General features: G+C 60.6%; 2 protein-coding genes across 5 annotated transcripts; one reads left to right on the top strand and one right to left on the bottom strand.

Annotated features, from left to right (window-relative positions):
• The first annotated feature begins 104 nt into the window (after window positions 1–104).
• Window positions 105–11268, top strand: PITPNM1 (phosphatidylinositol transfer protein membrane associated 1). 4 transcript variants are annotated; one of them, XM_088175446.1, is made up of 24 exons: window positions 105–141; window positions 717–824; window positions 1449–1663; window positions 1735–1856; window positions 4186–4410; window positions 4496–4810; window positions 5110–5205; window positions 5310–5417; window positions 5526–5587; window positions 5659–5903; window positions 6398–6587; window positions 6691–6798; window positions 6892–7034; window positions 7261–7439; window positions 7767–7937; window positions 8134–8283; window positions 8383–8531; window positions 8605–8715; window positions 8847–8963; window positions 9168–9316; window positions 9418–9567; window positions 9874–10057; window positions 10309–10437; window positions 10548–11268. In XM_088175446.1, the coding sequence occupies exons 2-24, from the start codon at window positions 747–749 to the stop codon at window positions 10812–10814; spliced, it is 3663 nt and encodes a 1220-aa protein (XP_088031572.1). In that variant the 5' UTR covers window positions 105–141; window positions 717–746; the 3' UTR covers window positions 10815–11268. The 4 variants fall into 4 exon arrangements, 2 of the variants coding, with proteins under 2 accessions (XP_088031572.1, XP_014734373.1); XR_015807497.1 differs by lacking the exon at window positions 105–141 and having other exon boundaries at window positions 287–824; window positions 9785–10057; XR_015807498.1 differs by lacking the exon at window positions 105–141 and having other exon boundaries at window positions 289–824; window positions 9754–10057.
• A 260-nt stretch (window positions 11269–11528) lies between these two features.
• AIP (AHR interacting HSP90 co-chaperone) lies at window positions 11529–13848 on the bottom strand. Its single transcript, XM_014878888.2, has 6 exons — window positions 13637–13848; window positions 13310–13489; window positions 12950–13138; window positions 12601–12777; window positions 12373–12514; window positions 11529–12285 (listed from the first exon to the last, which is right to left on the bottom strand). The coding sequence occupies exons 1-6, from the start codon at window positions 13733–13735 to the stop codon at window positions 12080–12082; spliced, it is 993 nt and encodes a 330-aa protein (XP_014734374.1). The 5' UTR covers window positions 13736–13848; the 3' UTR covers window positions 11529–12079.
• Between the last annotated feature and the right edge of the window lie 464 nt (window positions 13849–14312).

The raw sequence follows: 14312 nt of genomic DNA, 5'->3' as shown, positions 1-14312 counted from the left end.
CGCGGAGCGCCCGTGAGTGGCGCTCGCTGCCTTCCGCTCTCTGACGTCACGGGCCCCCCCCTCACCTCCCTACGTCACGCCTGTCGCCGTGGGAACGGGCTGTGATGTCACGATCCGAGGGGCCGGTGCGGAGCGGCGCAGGTTCGGTGGGGCCGGGGGGTGGCGGGGACCGGGCGGGCGGGCGGGCGGGGGGGAGTGGAGGGGGCCGCGTTGCCATGGCAACGGAGCCGAGCCGAGCGGGGCCGAGCCGGGCCGAACCCGGGGCCGAGGGGGGCCGAGCGGTACCGGACTGAGCCGAACGTGAGACCGAGCTGGGCCGAACCCGGGACCGAGGGGGGTCGAGCGATATCAGACTGAACCGAACCGGGAGCCGAGCGGTACCGGACTCCGCCGAACCCGGGGCCGAGCTTTTCCGAGCCGGGCCGAACCTGGGGCAGAGCGGTGCCGGGCGGTACCGGACTCAGCCGAGCATTTTGCCGAGGCGGGTCGAACCCGGGACCGAGCGCAGCCGAGCGGTACCGGACCGAACCGAACCCTGAGCCGAACGGTACCGGACTCAGCCGAACCCGGGGCCGGAGCGTCTCCGAGACGGTCCAAACCCGGATCGAGCGGTACCGGGCTGAGCTCAGTGCACCCCGAGCGCTTCGGAAGGGGTGCCGAACCGGCCTGAGCTGTCCCGAAGCCAGCCCGGTCCGGTGTAACGGAAGCCCCCTCAGGAGCTGTCCCCCCTGGCCCCCGCCGCCGCCATGCTGATCAAGGAGTACCACATCCTGCTGCCCATGAGCCTGGAGGAGTACCAGGTGGCCCAGCTGTACATGATCCAGGTGGGGATGCAGGGCTGAGTGGGGGGAGCTTGGGGCTTGTAGGGGTCTGGAGGATGAGCCTGGGGTCTGCACGAGTCTGGGGTTTATGGGCTGAGCCTGAGGGATGTGGGGCACTGAGGGAGTGCACAGGGCTGTGGGGCTGGGTATGGGGGGCTGGAGGGGTGCAGGGATCCGGGGACTATCACTGAAGGGGTGCAGGGGGCTGAGAGAAGCTGGAGGTTGTAGCCTGGGGAGCGTAGAAGGCTATGGGGAAGCATGAAGGGTGCAGGGGCTGAGCCTGGGGGTGCACAGGGGGCTTTGAGGTTAATCATGGGGTGCTGGAGGGTGTAAGAGGCTGTGGGGCTGAGTGTGGGGAACTGGGGAGCTATAGGGCTGAGCATGGAGCCTGGAAGGGCACAGGGAGGATCCCAAGGGAGGCTGATTCCAAGGGATTGGCAGGTTGCCAGGGGTGTCACTGAGGCTTCAGGTGGGTTTGGGACCACCGAGCCAAGCAGGGGGTCCTGTGAGCAGGTGTGGGGCGGGGGGGGATACCAGCACATGGGGACGGGAGTGTATGGGGATCCTGGGTGCCCGTGGGGGTCTTGGGGCTTAGAGGGGCCACACTGAACCATCTTCTCTGTGCAGAAGAAGAGCCGGGAGGAGTCGAGTGGCGAGGGCAGTGGCGTGGAGATCCTGGCCAACCGTCCCTACAGCGATGGCCCCGGCGGCAGTGGCCAATACACCCACAAGATCTATCACGTCGGCTCCCACATCCCCAGCTGGTTCAGGGCGCTGCTCCCCAAAGCTGCGCTCCAAGTGGAGGAGGAGTCCTGGAATGCTTATCCCTACACACGCACCAGGTGGGAGCTGGGAGGCAGCGGGATGGGCTGCAGGACTGGCCATGCCCCGGCTCAGTCCTGTGCCCCTCCAGGTACACGTGTCCCTTTGTGGAGAAGTTTTCCATTGAGATCGAGACGTACTACCGCCCGGATGCGGGGCAGCAGACCAACATCTTCAACCTGAGTGCAGTGGAGAAGAGGCAGAGGATTTTGGGTGGGTATAGCTGGCTGGGGGAGCTGGGCAGGATGCTGTGGCTGTTGGGATTCCCATGTAGTGCTTCAGGATGGGTGTGTGGTTGTGATGGGGCCTTAGGGGTCAACTTCACTCTCCTTGTTGGTCCTCATGTTTCAAGGATGCTGGAAAGGAATAGCTCCCTGGAGCCTGGGCTCCCTACCCCTGGCTCCCGGCTCCGAGCTGCCTGCTTGCGCCCTCTCAGCACTACTGAATTAAGTTCCACGTTAAAGATATTTTCAGGGGCAGTTTTGTCCTCTGTCTCTTCCCTTGCCTCTAGTTCTGTTTGCAGCTTCTCCTCCCTAGTGCCAGCCTGCTCCCCTCTCCTTCGGTGTCCTAGCCTTGTTCTGGCATGGATTTGCCTTCTCTCCTGGTGTACATGGGGACCCCACACCTGGGTCCTGTGGGGTGTTTTGGATCAGCTGGAGCAGGGAGAGCTGGAAAAGCATGTCCCCATTTTCCTACTCTCTGCCCTGCTTCCCCTCTCCCCAGGGCTTTGCTCCAGATCGCTCTCTGGCTCCTTTCTGGGGAAACTGGTGGGCAGAACTGGGAGCTCAGGGTGGGATTCTTCCCTCTCTGCTGAGTTCCCGTTCCTAGTGGTGTGGACATGGTCAGTTCAGGCACCAGAGTGTGGAGTGTGACGTGCTGCCTCTTAAAATGGAGGCCTAAAATAGGCACTTGGAGGAAATGATTCATCTGACCTATTTCTCTCCCCGGCTCTTGCGGCACTGGGGATGTCCGGCTGGGATACCGATGGCTCAGACCTGGGGGCAGGAATTCTGCCCCTACTGCCCCCGGGAAGCAACCAGGGCTAAGCAGACGGCATCAGGGCATGGCCCTGTCCCCACTGCCTGGTTTTCCACTCTAGTGCCTGTCCCGTGGGCATTCCACAGGGCACTCAGCATCTCCAGTGGCTGCTGCCTTCCACAGGGAGGATGGTTGAAGTGGACCAGCCCGTGTGGATCCTGCTGGGATTTTCTCTGCCCTGGTGTCCTGTAGCACTGACAGATTTAAACCCCTCTCACGTTTCAAAGGGCGATGGAAAAACATGATCTGGGTGATCCGCAGGGATAACTGCTTCCTTGGCAGCTTTCCCCCAGTGGCAAAAGCAAAGGGAGTTGGACTGTGATGGAAATGACACTGCCAGGAGCTGCTTGGGGACAGCAGGTCCTATCCTAGCTCTTTGCTGCTGTTATCCAAGATGCTTGGCATCATGCTGTGTATTGCATCATTTTTGTGATTCAGGGCATCTCTAGTTTTTTTTTCCCTCCTTTTTTCAGCCCAAGCTTGAGGAATAGAGGCTGACAGCACCTTGGGGACATCAAGGGGGGCAAATAAATGGAAGGCTTGGCACAGGCTGGGAATGGGGATAGTGCTGCAGGACTGTACTGGGAGCCAGTGGGGTGCCCTGGGATATCTCTGGAGACAGGGCTGGAAAAGCCAAATTCTCGGAGATTTTATGCTGAATTGAGCCCGAACAACTGTTGGATAGTGTTTTTCTGGCTGTCATTCAGCAGCCTCTCTCTGGTCTTGGGAGGTCATCTTCATTTTGGGAGAGGTCGCCTTTGTTTGGGGATGGGGCTCACTGCCCTCCCCCCGGCTCTCCTGAGGCTCCTGTGCCATGTGGTGGTTTTGCTGTGCCCCCTTTTTGGGGGTCCCTCGTGCCTTTTGTGGGTGGAGCCGGGAGCTGTGCCGAGCTACCCCATGCACTTTCCCTGTCCTCAGCCCCCATGTCCCCCAGGGTGGCTGGGATCACTCTGCAGCTGCCAGATCTGTGTGCCAGCCCTGGCTCTCTGCAAGCTCCCAGCCCCTCCTTCCCTGTGCTGCTGCCTGTGGTGCTGGATTGGGATCCCACGCGAGGATGGGGATGGCTTGGCTGCACCAAGGGTGTTTGTGATGTTCCTGCTGTAGGATTTTATATGTTCTATTAGGAAATTCTTCCCTGTGAGGGTGGTGAGGCCCTAACACAGATTGCCCAGAGAAGTTGTGAAGGCTTCATCCCCAGAAGTGTCCAAGGCCAGGTTAGATGGGCTTGGAGCAATGTGGGATAGTGAAAGTTGTCAGGGGCCATGGCAGGGGGTGGAATGAGATGATCCATAAGGTCCCTTCCAACCAAAACCCTTCCAAGATTCTATGATTCCAGAACTCCAAGATTTTAGAATTCTAGGACAGAGAGTGTTTGCTGCCAGCTGTGTTGGGTGCATGGCTCATGGGAATAATTTGACCTGATTTTTGTCCCTTTTTCCTTGTTTTCCTACCTGTGCCCCCTTGCCAAGCGCTGCGGGGTGACAAGCGCCGTTCCCCCCTACAGACACCATTGACATTGTGCGTGATCCCATCTCCCCCGGGGAATACAAGCCCGAGGAGGATCCCAAACTCTACCACTCATCCAAGACGGGCCGGGGGCCGCTGGGGGATGACTGGCTGGAGGCAGCAGCGGCCGGCGGACCCCTCATGTGCGCCTACAAGCTCTGCAAGGTGGAGTTCCGATACTGGGGGATGCAGTCCAAGATCGAGCAGTTCATCCACGATGTGGGTGAGTTCGGGCCCGTAGGTTGCTGGAGGGTCATTTGGGCAGCTGTGGGATCACACTGGGCTCACTTCCCCCCTTCTCCCCCCAGGTTTGAGGAAGGTGATGCTGCGTGCTCACCGCCAAGCCTGGTGCTGGCAGGATGAGTGGACAGACCTGACGATGGAGGATATCCGGCAGCTGGAGGAGGAGACGGCGAGAATGCTGGCACAGAAGATGGCCAAGTGTGGCGAGGGCGAGGAGCCACCCACGGCCGGGATCAGCCCCGAGGGGCAGCCAGAGCCAGATGGTCCTGGCGGGCAGGAGGAGGCCGAGCTGCAGGCAGGGACTGATACCCCCTCCGATGATACCTTTGCCAAGCAGTGGTCCACCTCTTCCCGGTCTTCCTATTCTTCCCAGCATGGAGGTGAGAGACCAGGTCTGCTGTGGTTATGCCCTGGATGCTGAGGCTTTCCGTAGGAGATGTGTCAGGGGACTGTTTTGCCTGTCTTGTGTCTTCTGGGCTGGGGATCTGGGTGTTCCAGGTTTCTTGAAGGGGCCCTGGGCAGCCCAGGGATGTTCACGGATCTCCCAAGGAGGGATTCTGGGTGACATAGGAATGGCCCCAGATCTGCCTCTGGTCTGAGTCCAGGGCCAAGGGGGAGCAGGAGCGGGGAAAGTCTCTCTACAGGGGGCTGTGAGTGCTGACCCCACCGTGGGTGGCAGGGGGCGTGTCTCCTCAGAGCCTGTCGGAGTGGCGGATGCAGAACATTGCCCGGGACTCAGAGAACAGCTCTGAAGAGGAATTTTTCGATGCCCACGGTACTGGCACCATCTCAGAATAGGCTGGGTGGGGGCAAGGGCATCTGAGGATGGGCAGGCACAGGGATGTCCCCTAACCCCATGCTTCCCTCCTGCCTCTGCAGAGGATCTGTCTGACAGCGATGAGGTCTTCACCAAGGAGATGACCAAATGGAGCTCCAACGACTTCTTGGACACGCTTGAGCGGCCAGTGGAGCTGGACGAGGCACTGGGTGAGTGCTGGGGGAACTCTGGCCCCAAATCCTGGGGTGGGTGTCCTGGGAGGGGCCTGATTCCCACCTGGAGACCCCAGCTGCCTCACCAGGGCTGTGTGCTCACAGGGGATGGAGCCAGCGCCACCAAGGGGGATGGTGAAGGATTGGGAACATCCAGCTTCCCTGAGGTGCGTGTCCCCTTCCTCGGGCTTGTACCTTCCTGCCGTGTCCCCCAACTTGACTGCTGTCCTTCCTGCAGGGCAGCACGGCAGATAGCACGGAGCAGATGTGCCGGATCCACGCGCTCTTCCTCATCCTCCACAGTGGGAACATCCTGGATCAGGGAGCAGGCGAGCCGGGCTCCAAGCAGGCGGATGTGCAGACACTGGCAGCCACCTTTGATGCTGTCACCCGTGTCCACTTTCCCGAGGCACTGGGACATGTGGCCCTGCGCCTGGTGCCCTGCCCGCCCATCTGTGCTGCGGCCTACGCCCTTGTCTCCAAGTATGGATTCCCACTGGAAAAGCAGGGGACCAGGGAGCTGGTATCCTTGGAGAGGGGACTTCACTTCTGAACATTAAGGACTGGGGAGGGGATGGGGATTAACTCCCGGTACAGCATCTTGGGGCAAGCAAGTGTTGTGTGATGAGATAGGATGTGATACATGTAATTCCTGGTGTGGTATCCCAGGACATACAGCTGTTTTGTTGTGGAATGAGGACAGTGGGGTGAGATGGGAGGGATAGGATGGGGATAACTCTTCGTGCAGCATCCTGGGTTGAGGAAGCGTGGGGACATCAGGGAAGCATGGAATGGCATAGAATTGGATGGGATGGAGATAACTGTGGATACAGCATCCAGAGTGAGCAAATATCCTGTGGTGGGAGGAAACGGGATCGGGATTACTCCTGGTGTGGCATCCTGGGGTGAACCAGTACCATGCAGTGGGGTGAGGCCATCAGGACAGTGTCGTTCATCCCTCACCGTGTCCTCCTCAGGCTCAGCCCCTACAGCCATGACAGGGACAGTCTGTCCAGCAGCCAGGACCACATCCCACTGGCAGCGCTCCCACTACTTGCCACCTCCTCAAGCACATACCAGCACGCCCTAGGCACCGTCATCACCCGTGCCAACCAGGCCTACACAGCCTTCCTGCACTCCGGAGAGGGCACTGGCTTCTGCGGCCAGGTGAGGTGGAATTTGGGGGGAAGCTTGGCTCTGGGGTCCAGCTGTGACCCTGCGTGGCGAGTTTGGGGGTGTCACCCTCCACATGGATCTGTGGTCTCTGCAGGTGGTGCTGCTGGGGGACTGCGTGGGCGGCATCCTAGGATTTGATGCGCTGTGCCAGAGCCGGGTGAGCTCAGGGGGAAGCCGGAGCAGCAGCCGCCGTGGCAGCCTGGTGAGTGCCTTGCATCCCAACACCACTTGGGGAGAGTTTGGGGCTGCACTGGGGGCTACATGGGGTCTGGGTGTCTGCTGCTTCTCCCTGCAGAGCACAGAGCCTATCTCCCCAGAGCAGTGTGGTGGCCCAGACCCGCTGGCTGATGGGACAGAAGGAGCACCAGTATTGGGCCAACCCAGCCCTGAGCCCCCAGGGACACAGGGGGACAGCCAGCAGCAGAGCTCCACGTGCAGGTGAGCTCAAAGGGGATGGTTGGCTACCTTGTGCTTTATGGAAAAGGTGCAATTCCCATCTGCTCCAGGCTGAGAAGGAGCATTTCACAGAGGCTACCTGCCCCAGGGCAATCTTGCTGCAGCTCCTCTAGGATAACGGGGCCATGCCAGGCACAGCTTTGCCTTCAGGATGGTGGGAGTGTGGTGTTACCATCCCTCCTCATGCCCACTGTCTCTGCTGTCCCAGCCTGCAGGCCAGTGAGGCCCCACTGGAGACAGAGGCACCCCGGAGCAGCGCTGTGGCGCTGGATGGGGCAGAGGGTGCCAGCACCCGCCTCGAATTCAAGGTATCCGGCTTCTTCCTCTTCGGTTCCCCACTGGGGCTGGTGCTCGCGCTGCGCAAGACAGTCATGCCTGCTCTGGATGGTGAGGATCCCTGCCTGCTGCCATGCCAGCCCCTGACCCTACCTGCAGGGCTCAAGTCCCTGAGTCATGCTCACCCAACAAGCCTGAGCTCCCCAAGACCACCCCAGAGAGCTCTGCTTGGGTTTGAGCCCCTCACATGCCCAGCCTTGGCTGTGTGGTTGTTGGTGGGTGGCTGAGTGCCCCTGCTCTGTGCCAGCCTCAGCCTATCCCTGGTGCCCGAAATTTCCCTCTCCAGCCTTTCCTCTTGCTGCTTTACCCCTCCTGGGTGTTTTGCTCCTGGTTCCCCCCAGCCCTCATGGGCGCTGCTGACCTTGCTCTGTGCTGCAGTGGCACAGCTGCGTCCTGCCTGTGAGCAGATCTACAACCTCTTCCACGCTGCTGATCCCTGCGCCTCCCGCCTGGAGCCCCTCCTGGCCAAGGCCTTCCACGCTGTGCCCCCGCTCAGCGTTCCCCGATACCAGAAGTACCCCTTGGGTGATGGCACCTCATCTTTGCTGGGTGAGCAGGTTCCCACCAGGCTGGTGCCAGGCACCCTGGGGCCACATCAGGGTACCCAGAGCACCCACATCCTGGCTGGGTGGGGGGAAGGGATGTGCAAACCCTTCCCACTGCTCTGGGGCTCTAATGGAGGGGTGTCCTGGGGTGGTGGGTGTCCCTGGGTGCCCTGGGTATGCTCACCCAGCTCTCTCTTCAGCGGAGGCCCTGCAGACACACTCTGCCCTGTTCCTGCCCAAAGTGGATGTGGCTGCTCCCCCTACCCCCACTGGCAGCTTTGGGGGTTTCTGGAAGGGCAATGAGCTGGCAGAGCCCCCCACTCCCGCCAGCACCAGCGAGGTTGTCAAGAGTAAGTGTCCTCACCACCCACCCCATCCCATGCGGGCACCTTAGGCTGCACAACAGGGGATGGGGTCTGGAAAAGGCTTCATTCCAGCTCTCCCTGCAGTCCTGGAACGCTGGTGGGGCCCGAAGCGCATCGACTACTCTCTGTATTGCCCTGATGCCCTGACTGCTTTCCCCACCATCACCCTGCCCCACCTCTTCCATGCCAGCTACTGGGAATCCTCTGACGTGGTGGCCTTCATCCTGCGCCAGGTATGGTAGGCACGGTGGGGTGAGTGGCACGCCAGGGCTGGCGGAGACTGAACTGGCACCGTGCTGTTGGCAGGTGATGGAGAAAGAGGGGCCACAGCCTGCGGAGAGTGAGGAGAGCTCCATCTACAGCCCCGCCATCCCTCGGGAGAAGTGGCAGCGCAAGCGCACCCAAGTGAAGATCCGGGTATGTGGCCAATGGGAGCCACCCGGGGCATCCTGGGATGTGTGTCCCAGAACAATTCCACAACCCAGTGGTGTCCCAGTGGCACCTCAGGAGCTCCCCCAGGACCTGCTGAATGCCCTGTGTGCCCACAGAACGTGACAGCCAACCACCGCGCCTGTGATGTGATCGTGTGCGAGGGCAAAGCGCAGGTCCTCAGTGGGCGCTTCATGTACGGACCCCTGGATGTGGTGACACTGACTGGAGAGAAGGTATTGCTGGGCTCAGGGGGCCACCAAGACACCTCAAACAGGGTGGGGTGTCCAGGACCAGGCATGGGGCTGGTGTCACCCACACTAGGGGAAGGATGTGGTTAACAGGACCCTGTGTGGGATGGCAGGAGAAGGGTTAGGGTAAGGAATTGCAGGTGGGGACAGCCAGGTTCAGCAGGTGCCCAGCCCATTTCTCTCTCCCAGGTGGACATCTACATCATGACTCAGCCACTATCGGGGAAGTGGCTGTACTATGGCACCGAGGTGACGAGTGGCAGCGGGCGCCTGACCTTCACCATCCCTCCAGAGAAGGCTCTGGCCATTGGGATCTACCCTGTACGCATGGTGGTCAGGTGAGGTGTTGCCTCAGATTCTCCTCCAGCCTTTTTGGCAGAGCTACACCTGTTGCCCTGGCAGCAGAGCTGATGCTAAGCCACCACCTCTGCCTTTGCAGAGGGGACCACAGCTATGCTGAGGCATACCTGACCGTGGTGGCCCGTGGCACCGAGTCCGTTGTGTTCAGCATCGATGGCTCCTTCACTGCAAGCGTCTCCATCATGGGCAGTGACCCCAAAGTGCGGGCGGGGGCTGTGGACGTTGTAAGGTGAGTGCCCTTCAATCAGAGAGCCAGTCTCTCCATCTTTCATGGTGGACAACTCAGTTGAGGGGTGTCAGAGCAGGGACAAGGGGGAGGGTATTCCACCACTCCCTGGTCTCTAGCACATCATCTCTATGCTGGTGCCCTGTTGTGGAAAATAATCCTCTCCAAGTTTGGATGTTGTCCCCACAGCTCTGTGCCTTCTCCTTGGTAAAATCCCTAGGAGGTTTTGGAGGCAGCACCCACACACGCTCCATTGGGAAATCCCGGCTTCCTATAAGCAGGACTGTCGCCACCCATGTCCCCTCCTAGGCACTGGCAGGACTCGGGGTACATGATCATCTATGTGACGGGACGCCCTGACATGCAGAAGCACCGTGTGGTGGCCTGGCTCTCCCAGCACAACTTCCCCCACGGCGCCGTCTCCTTCTGTGACGGGCTCACCCACGACCCGCTGCGCCAGAAAGCCGCCTTCCTGCAGAGCCTGCGCACTGAGGTGGGGATGGGGATGCTACTAGGACACAGGGCTACCGGTGGGGTGATGTAGTGTGGGCTGTGCTGAATCCTGTGCACCTCTGCATCCCGGTGGACATGCTGGGGGATAGACTGCACTGCCATGGCAGAGCTGGAAGCTTCTCACGGCAGCTCCCAGCCATCTCTCTTAACATGAGGGTGACCCGGCCCCTAGGGGTGGCTGTCCCTGTGGGAAAGGTTGTTCTCTGCCCTAATGCTCTTGTCTCTGAGCAGGCAGAGATCTCCATAGTCGCTGGCTACGGCTCCACCAAGGATGTCTCCGTCTACAGCTCACTGGGACTCGCGCCAGCACACATCTACATTGTGGGACGGGCCGTCAAGAAGTTCCAAAACCAGTGCCAGGTATGGTGGTGGCATATATATGATGGGGACAGACTGGGGATGCAGGAGATGATGGCTGACCCCACCAGCCGGCTGTGGCCACGGGCTCAGATTGTCTGTGTGTCCTGCAGTTCCTCTCCGAGGGTTATGTTGCCCATCTGGCCCAGCTGGAAGCCGCAGCCCTGGCTCACTCCCCCAAGGGCCCTCCACGACCTGTGCTGGGCAAAGGCACCTATGGCTGCCCGGCACGTGTCGACTTCCTGCGGAAGCAGAGCCAGCTCCTGCGCTCCCGGGGCTCCAGCCAGGCAGAGCGAGATGGGGGGCCCCCCTCAGCACCCCCTGGCTTGTCCCGGACCAAGCCCCGCAGCGTCAGCCTCAAGCTGGAGGGTGAGGAGTGAGGATGGCACAGCCATGTCCCCCCTCTGCCACATCCCTGATTTCCCAGCAAGGAATACTTGGGGACAGAGCTGGTGCTGGGCCACGAGGCCATAGGAAGATGAGGGTGCTGGGTCCCCTGAGACCAGGGGGTGCTGGGAGATGGCTCAGAGCCTCCTAGAGGACCAGAGTGATCCCGTCAGGCCTAAGCCACCCTGAGTCCTCCCTGCTGCCCCCAGCCCCGTCCCCTCTGGTCCTTTGGGGCCGTTAGGCAGTGCCCAGTGGGATCTGCACCCCAGGGTCATTATCCATGTGCAGAACTGGGGGGCTGTGGCTGTGCCCCAGAGCAAGTGACACCTCCCCACCTATTTATTTCCGTCTGGTGTCACAGGGCAGGGCTGGGTTGGGGTTTCAGAGTGGTTCCTCTGTTCCCCCCTTTCGTTTTGGTGTTGAATAAAGAGATGTTATGACAAGGCACCAGCACCCAGGAGTCTGCTCTGTGCCTGTGGCAGCCAGGGTTCCCACCCACTAGGAAAGCCCTGGGGAACTTCCAGGGACACCATGTCCCACAAGGAGATGGCTGTGGGGCACAGCAGTTGGGTCACAAGCAATTTAAGATAGGGAAAAGAGACTGGGGTGTGTGGGTTGTGCTGATGCTGATACCTTCCCCCTCTCCAACTCCGTTTCCCTTCATTTACCTCTAGCAGCAAATTTTTGTAGTGACCAGGGGTAATGACTGGTTTTACTTAAGTTTATCTCGGCATAGCATGATCAGAGGTTTACAGACATAGCAGGAACAAGCTGTTATTCTATATAAAATATTCCCGACACTGACATGACAAGAGGAGACACTGGTTTGGGATGATAGCAGCAGCCTGGAGAAGTGACCATGGCGTGGCACGGAGGACAACAGGCATGAATGGGTTGGAGCTGGGGCTGAAGCTCAGCGCCGCCCCTCCATGGCCACCATAAAGTATAAAAACATCAAATAAGTGATAAAAGTTGACAAGGAGCAGAGGGCTCTTGTCACCCACGTATCCCCGGCGTGACAACGACCAGAGTCTAGAGCCCAGCAAAGAGCTTCAGCCGTGTGCTGCAATGCTTTATGCTGCCACCTAAGTGCCTGGCTGTGTCCCCAGGCTGTGGCAAGCTCCGGGGCCATTTCCACTGACTTCAAATAAGTAAAATCTGTATTAAACATTAATAAACATCCATGACCATTCCACATGTGGAATATCTAAAAGAACCTGTCCTGAGAGCGCTGGGCTCTCCCTTGCTGCTGCGGACTCTACTGGGAGAAGATGCCCTTGAAGCGGATCTTGTCTTCGGCGTCCTTCTCCCGCAGCCGCGCTTCCAGACTCCGCAGCTCCTTGGAGACCACGGGCCGCAGCGAGGGGTCGAGTGCCAGGACTTTGGCGAAGTCAGCCTGCGCCTCGGCCACGTTCCACACGGCTGCGTGGGCCTTGCCCCGCTTGAAGTAGGCCTTGACATTGTCTGTGGGGAGAGAGAGCCAGGGTCAGCAGAGCGTGGGGGTCTCCTGGTGCCCACCACAGCCACCTGGGATGGCTCGTGGCTCCTTACCCTCGTACTTGTTGAGGATGGAGGAGCAGTGATCCAGCACTTCGTAGTACTCCTCACACTGCAGCTTGCACTGGCAGTAGTTTAAGAGCAGGGGTGTGATCTTCTGGTCGAGCTCAATCCAGTCCGGAGAGCCTGGCTGCTCCTGTGGCAGACAGAGCAGGGAGAATAAGGGGCAGCTCTCAAGCCCTGCATTCCTGGGAATGCCTGTGTTCATCTGGAGAGACCCACCTTCATCTGCAGGTTCTTGAGACAGGCAATGGCATCGTAGTATTTGGCAGCTGCCTCAGGCACTTTCCCCTGCCGGTACAGCTCGTTGCCTTCCTTGTGGATCTGGGGCACAGCCTGGAGCTTCTCCTCATCTGTCATGGCCCATGGGTCCTGCTGGTAGGAGCCGGGTGGCTCCACCTGCCAGCACCCCATCATGGAATCAGAGAACAGGATCATGGAATTGTTTAGGTTGGAGAAGAGCTCTAGGACTGAGGCCTGCACTGCCAAGGCCACTACTAAACCACATCCCACATCTGTGTGTTTTTTGGACCATGTGTCCATGCCTGAGCTCCCCATGCTGGCACCTCACCTTCAGCACTTCGATGTCGAAGATGAGGGGCTGGGGGTTCTTCTGGAGCTCGTCGAGGTCGGGGTACCCCAGGGAGTAGTGCTCGTGCATCTGGGCGATGCTGCAGCAGTGCCGCTGCCCTTCCAGCGGGTCCTTCCCTGCTGCGATGTTCCGCAGGCTCTTGGACACTAGCGGGTAAAGCACCACGTGCTGCGGGAGAGAAGGGAGCGAGAATTTGGGGAGATGAGGGGAAGATCAGGATGCCCCACGCTCGCACACCGCGGCTAGAGCGCACCGGGCCGCCCGTGACCCGCGCCCACAACATGAAGTCACCGCCCACCCGCACAGGCCACGCCCCCGGTAGGTCCCGGTCCCGCCCACCTTGGCGTCGCAGCGGAAGCGCGCACGCTCGCCGGGCCGCATGGTTCGCAGTGCTGCTTCCCACACCGGCAGCTTGAACTTTTTCCCGGCGATGAGCTCCATGGGTTTCCCCCGCGCCCTGCTATCGTCCACTGGCGTCTCCTCATCGCCGCACCGCAACGTCCGGTAGTGGAAAGTGGCCTGAACGGGCAGGAAGAGCCCACGGCATCACCATGGCGACACACAAGGGGGGGGGGGGGGGAGGAGCAGGGGCGCGCATGCGCGCCTCCCTCGCTCCGTTCTGCTTCCCACATCCCCCCACCCCGCCCGTCCCCCCGCAGACCTGACCTTGGTGCCGTCGCGGAAGTCTGGCAGCGGCCCGGTGCCCTCCCGCAGCACTTCCTTGTCCACGCCGTCCGCCCGCAGCTGCTCGACTTGCTGCGCCATCGCGTCCGCTCCGCCCGCGCCGCCAGCCCTAGCTCGGCCGCCTCCGCCGCCCGCTCGGCGCTTTCCGAATAGAGACAACTGCGCGGGGCGCCTCCTGCCGGTCCGGAGGTGGCTCTGCGGGGCGGGGGCTCCGGGGAAGAGGCGTGGTCTTGGGAGGGGGGCGTGGCCAGGGAGGCAGCCGCGCACCCGGTTCCTCCGTGGTTCCCCTGGTTTCCCGTATCCCCCCACTCTTCTCGGGTGCTATTCCAGGAGACACGGGAGGCATTCCGGAATGACAACCTTCTGTGATACTCTACCACCTACATGGAAAGGCCGCGGTGTAGGATGAGAGGTTGATAATGTCTCCGAGACCCACTGTGAGCGTGTCCGCCCGCCATGGAGAGAACGCAGCCGGGTCGTCTCCTCCCGCTAGCCCCGGCCGGGTCTCCGTGCGGGAAGGAAAGATAGGCAGCCTCAGCAGGGCCGTGCAACACAGTTGAGGGGAACACCTCAGGGTTTACCAGGGTTCAGCCCAGTCCACAAGCCATCCTGATGTGATACAAGGACACTGGCAGGTGGCAAGTTCGCAGTCCCACAG

Source organism: Sturnus vulgaris, chromosome 18 (assembly GCF_052056855.1).
Source record: "Sturnus vulgaris isolate bStuVul1 chromosome 18, bStuVul1.hap1, whole genome shotgun sequence".
NCBI lineage: Eukaryota > Metazoa > Chordata > Aves > Passeriformes > Sturnidae > Sturnus > Sturnus vulgaris.
Note: the sequence above shows the minus strand (reverse complement) of the source record. Positions and strands in the feature narration are given on the sequence as shown.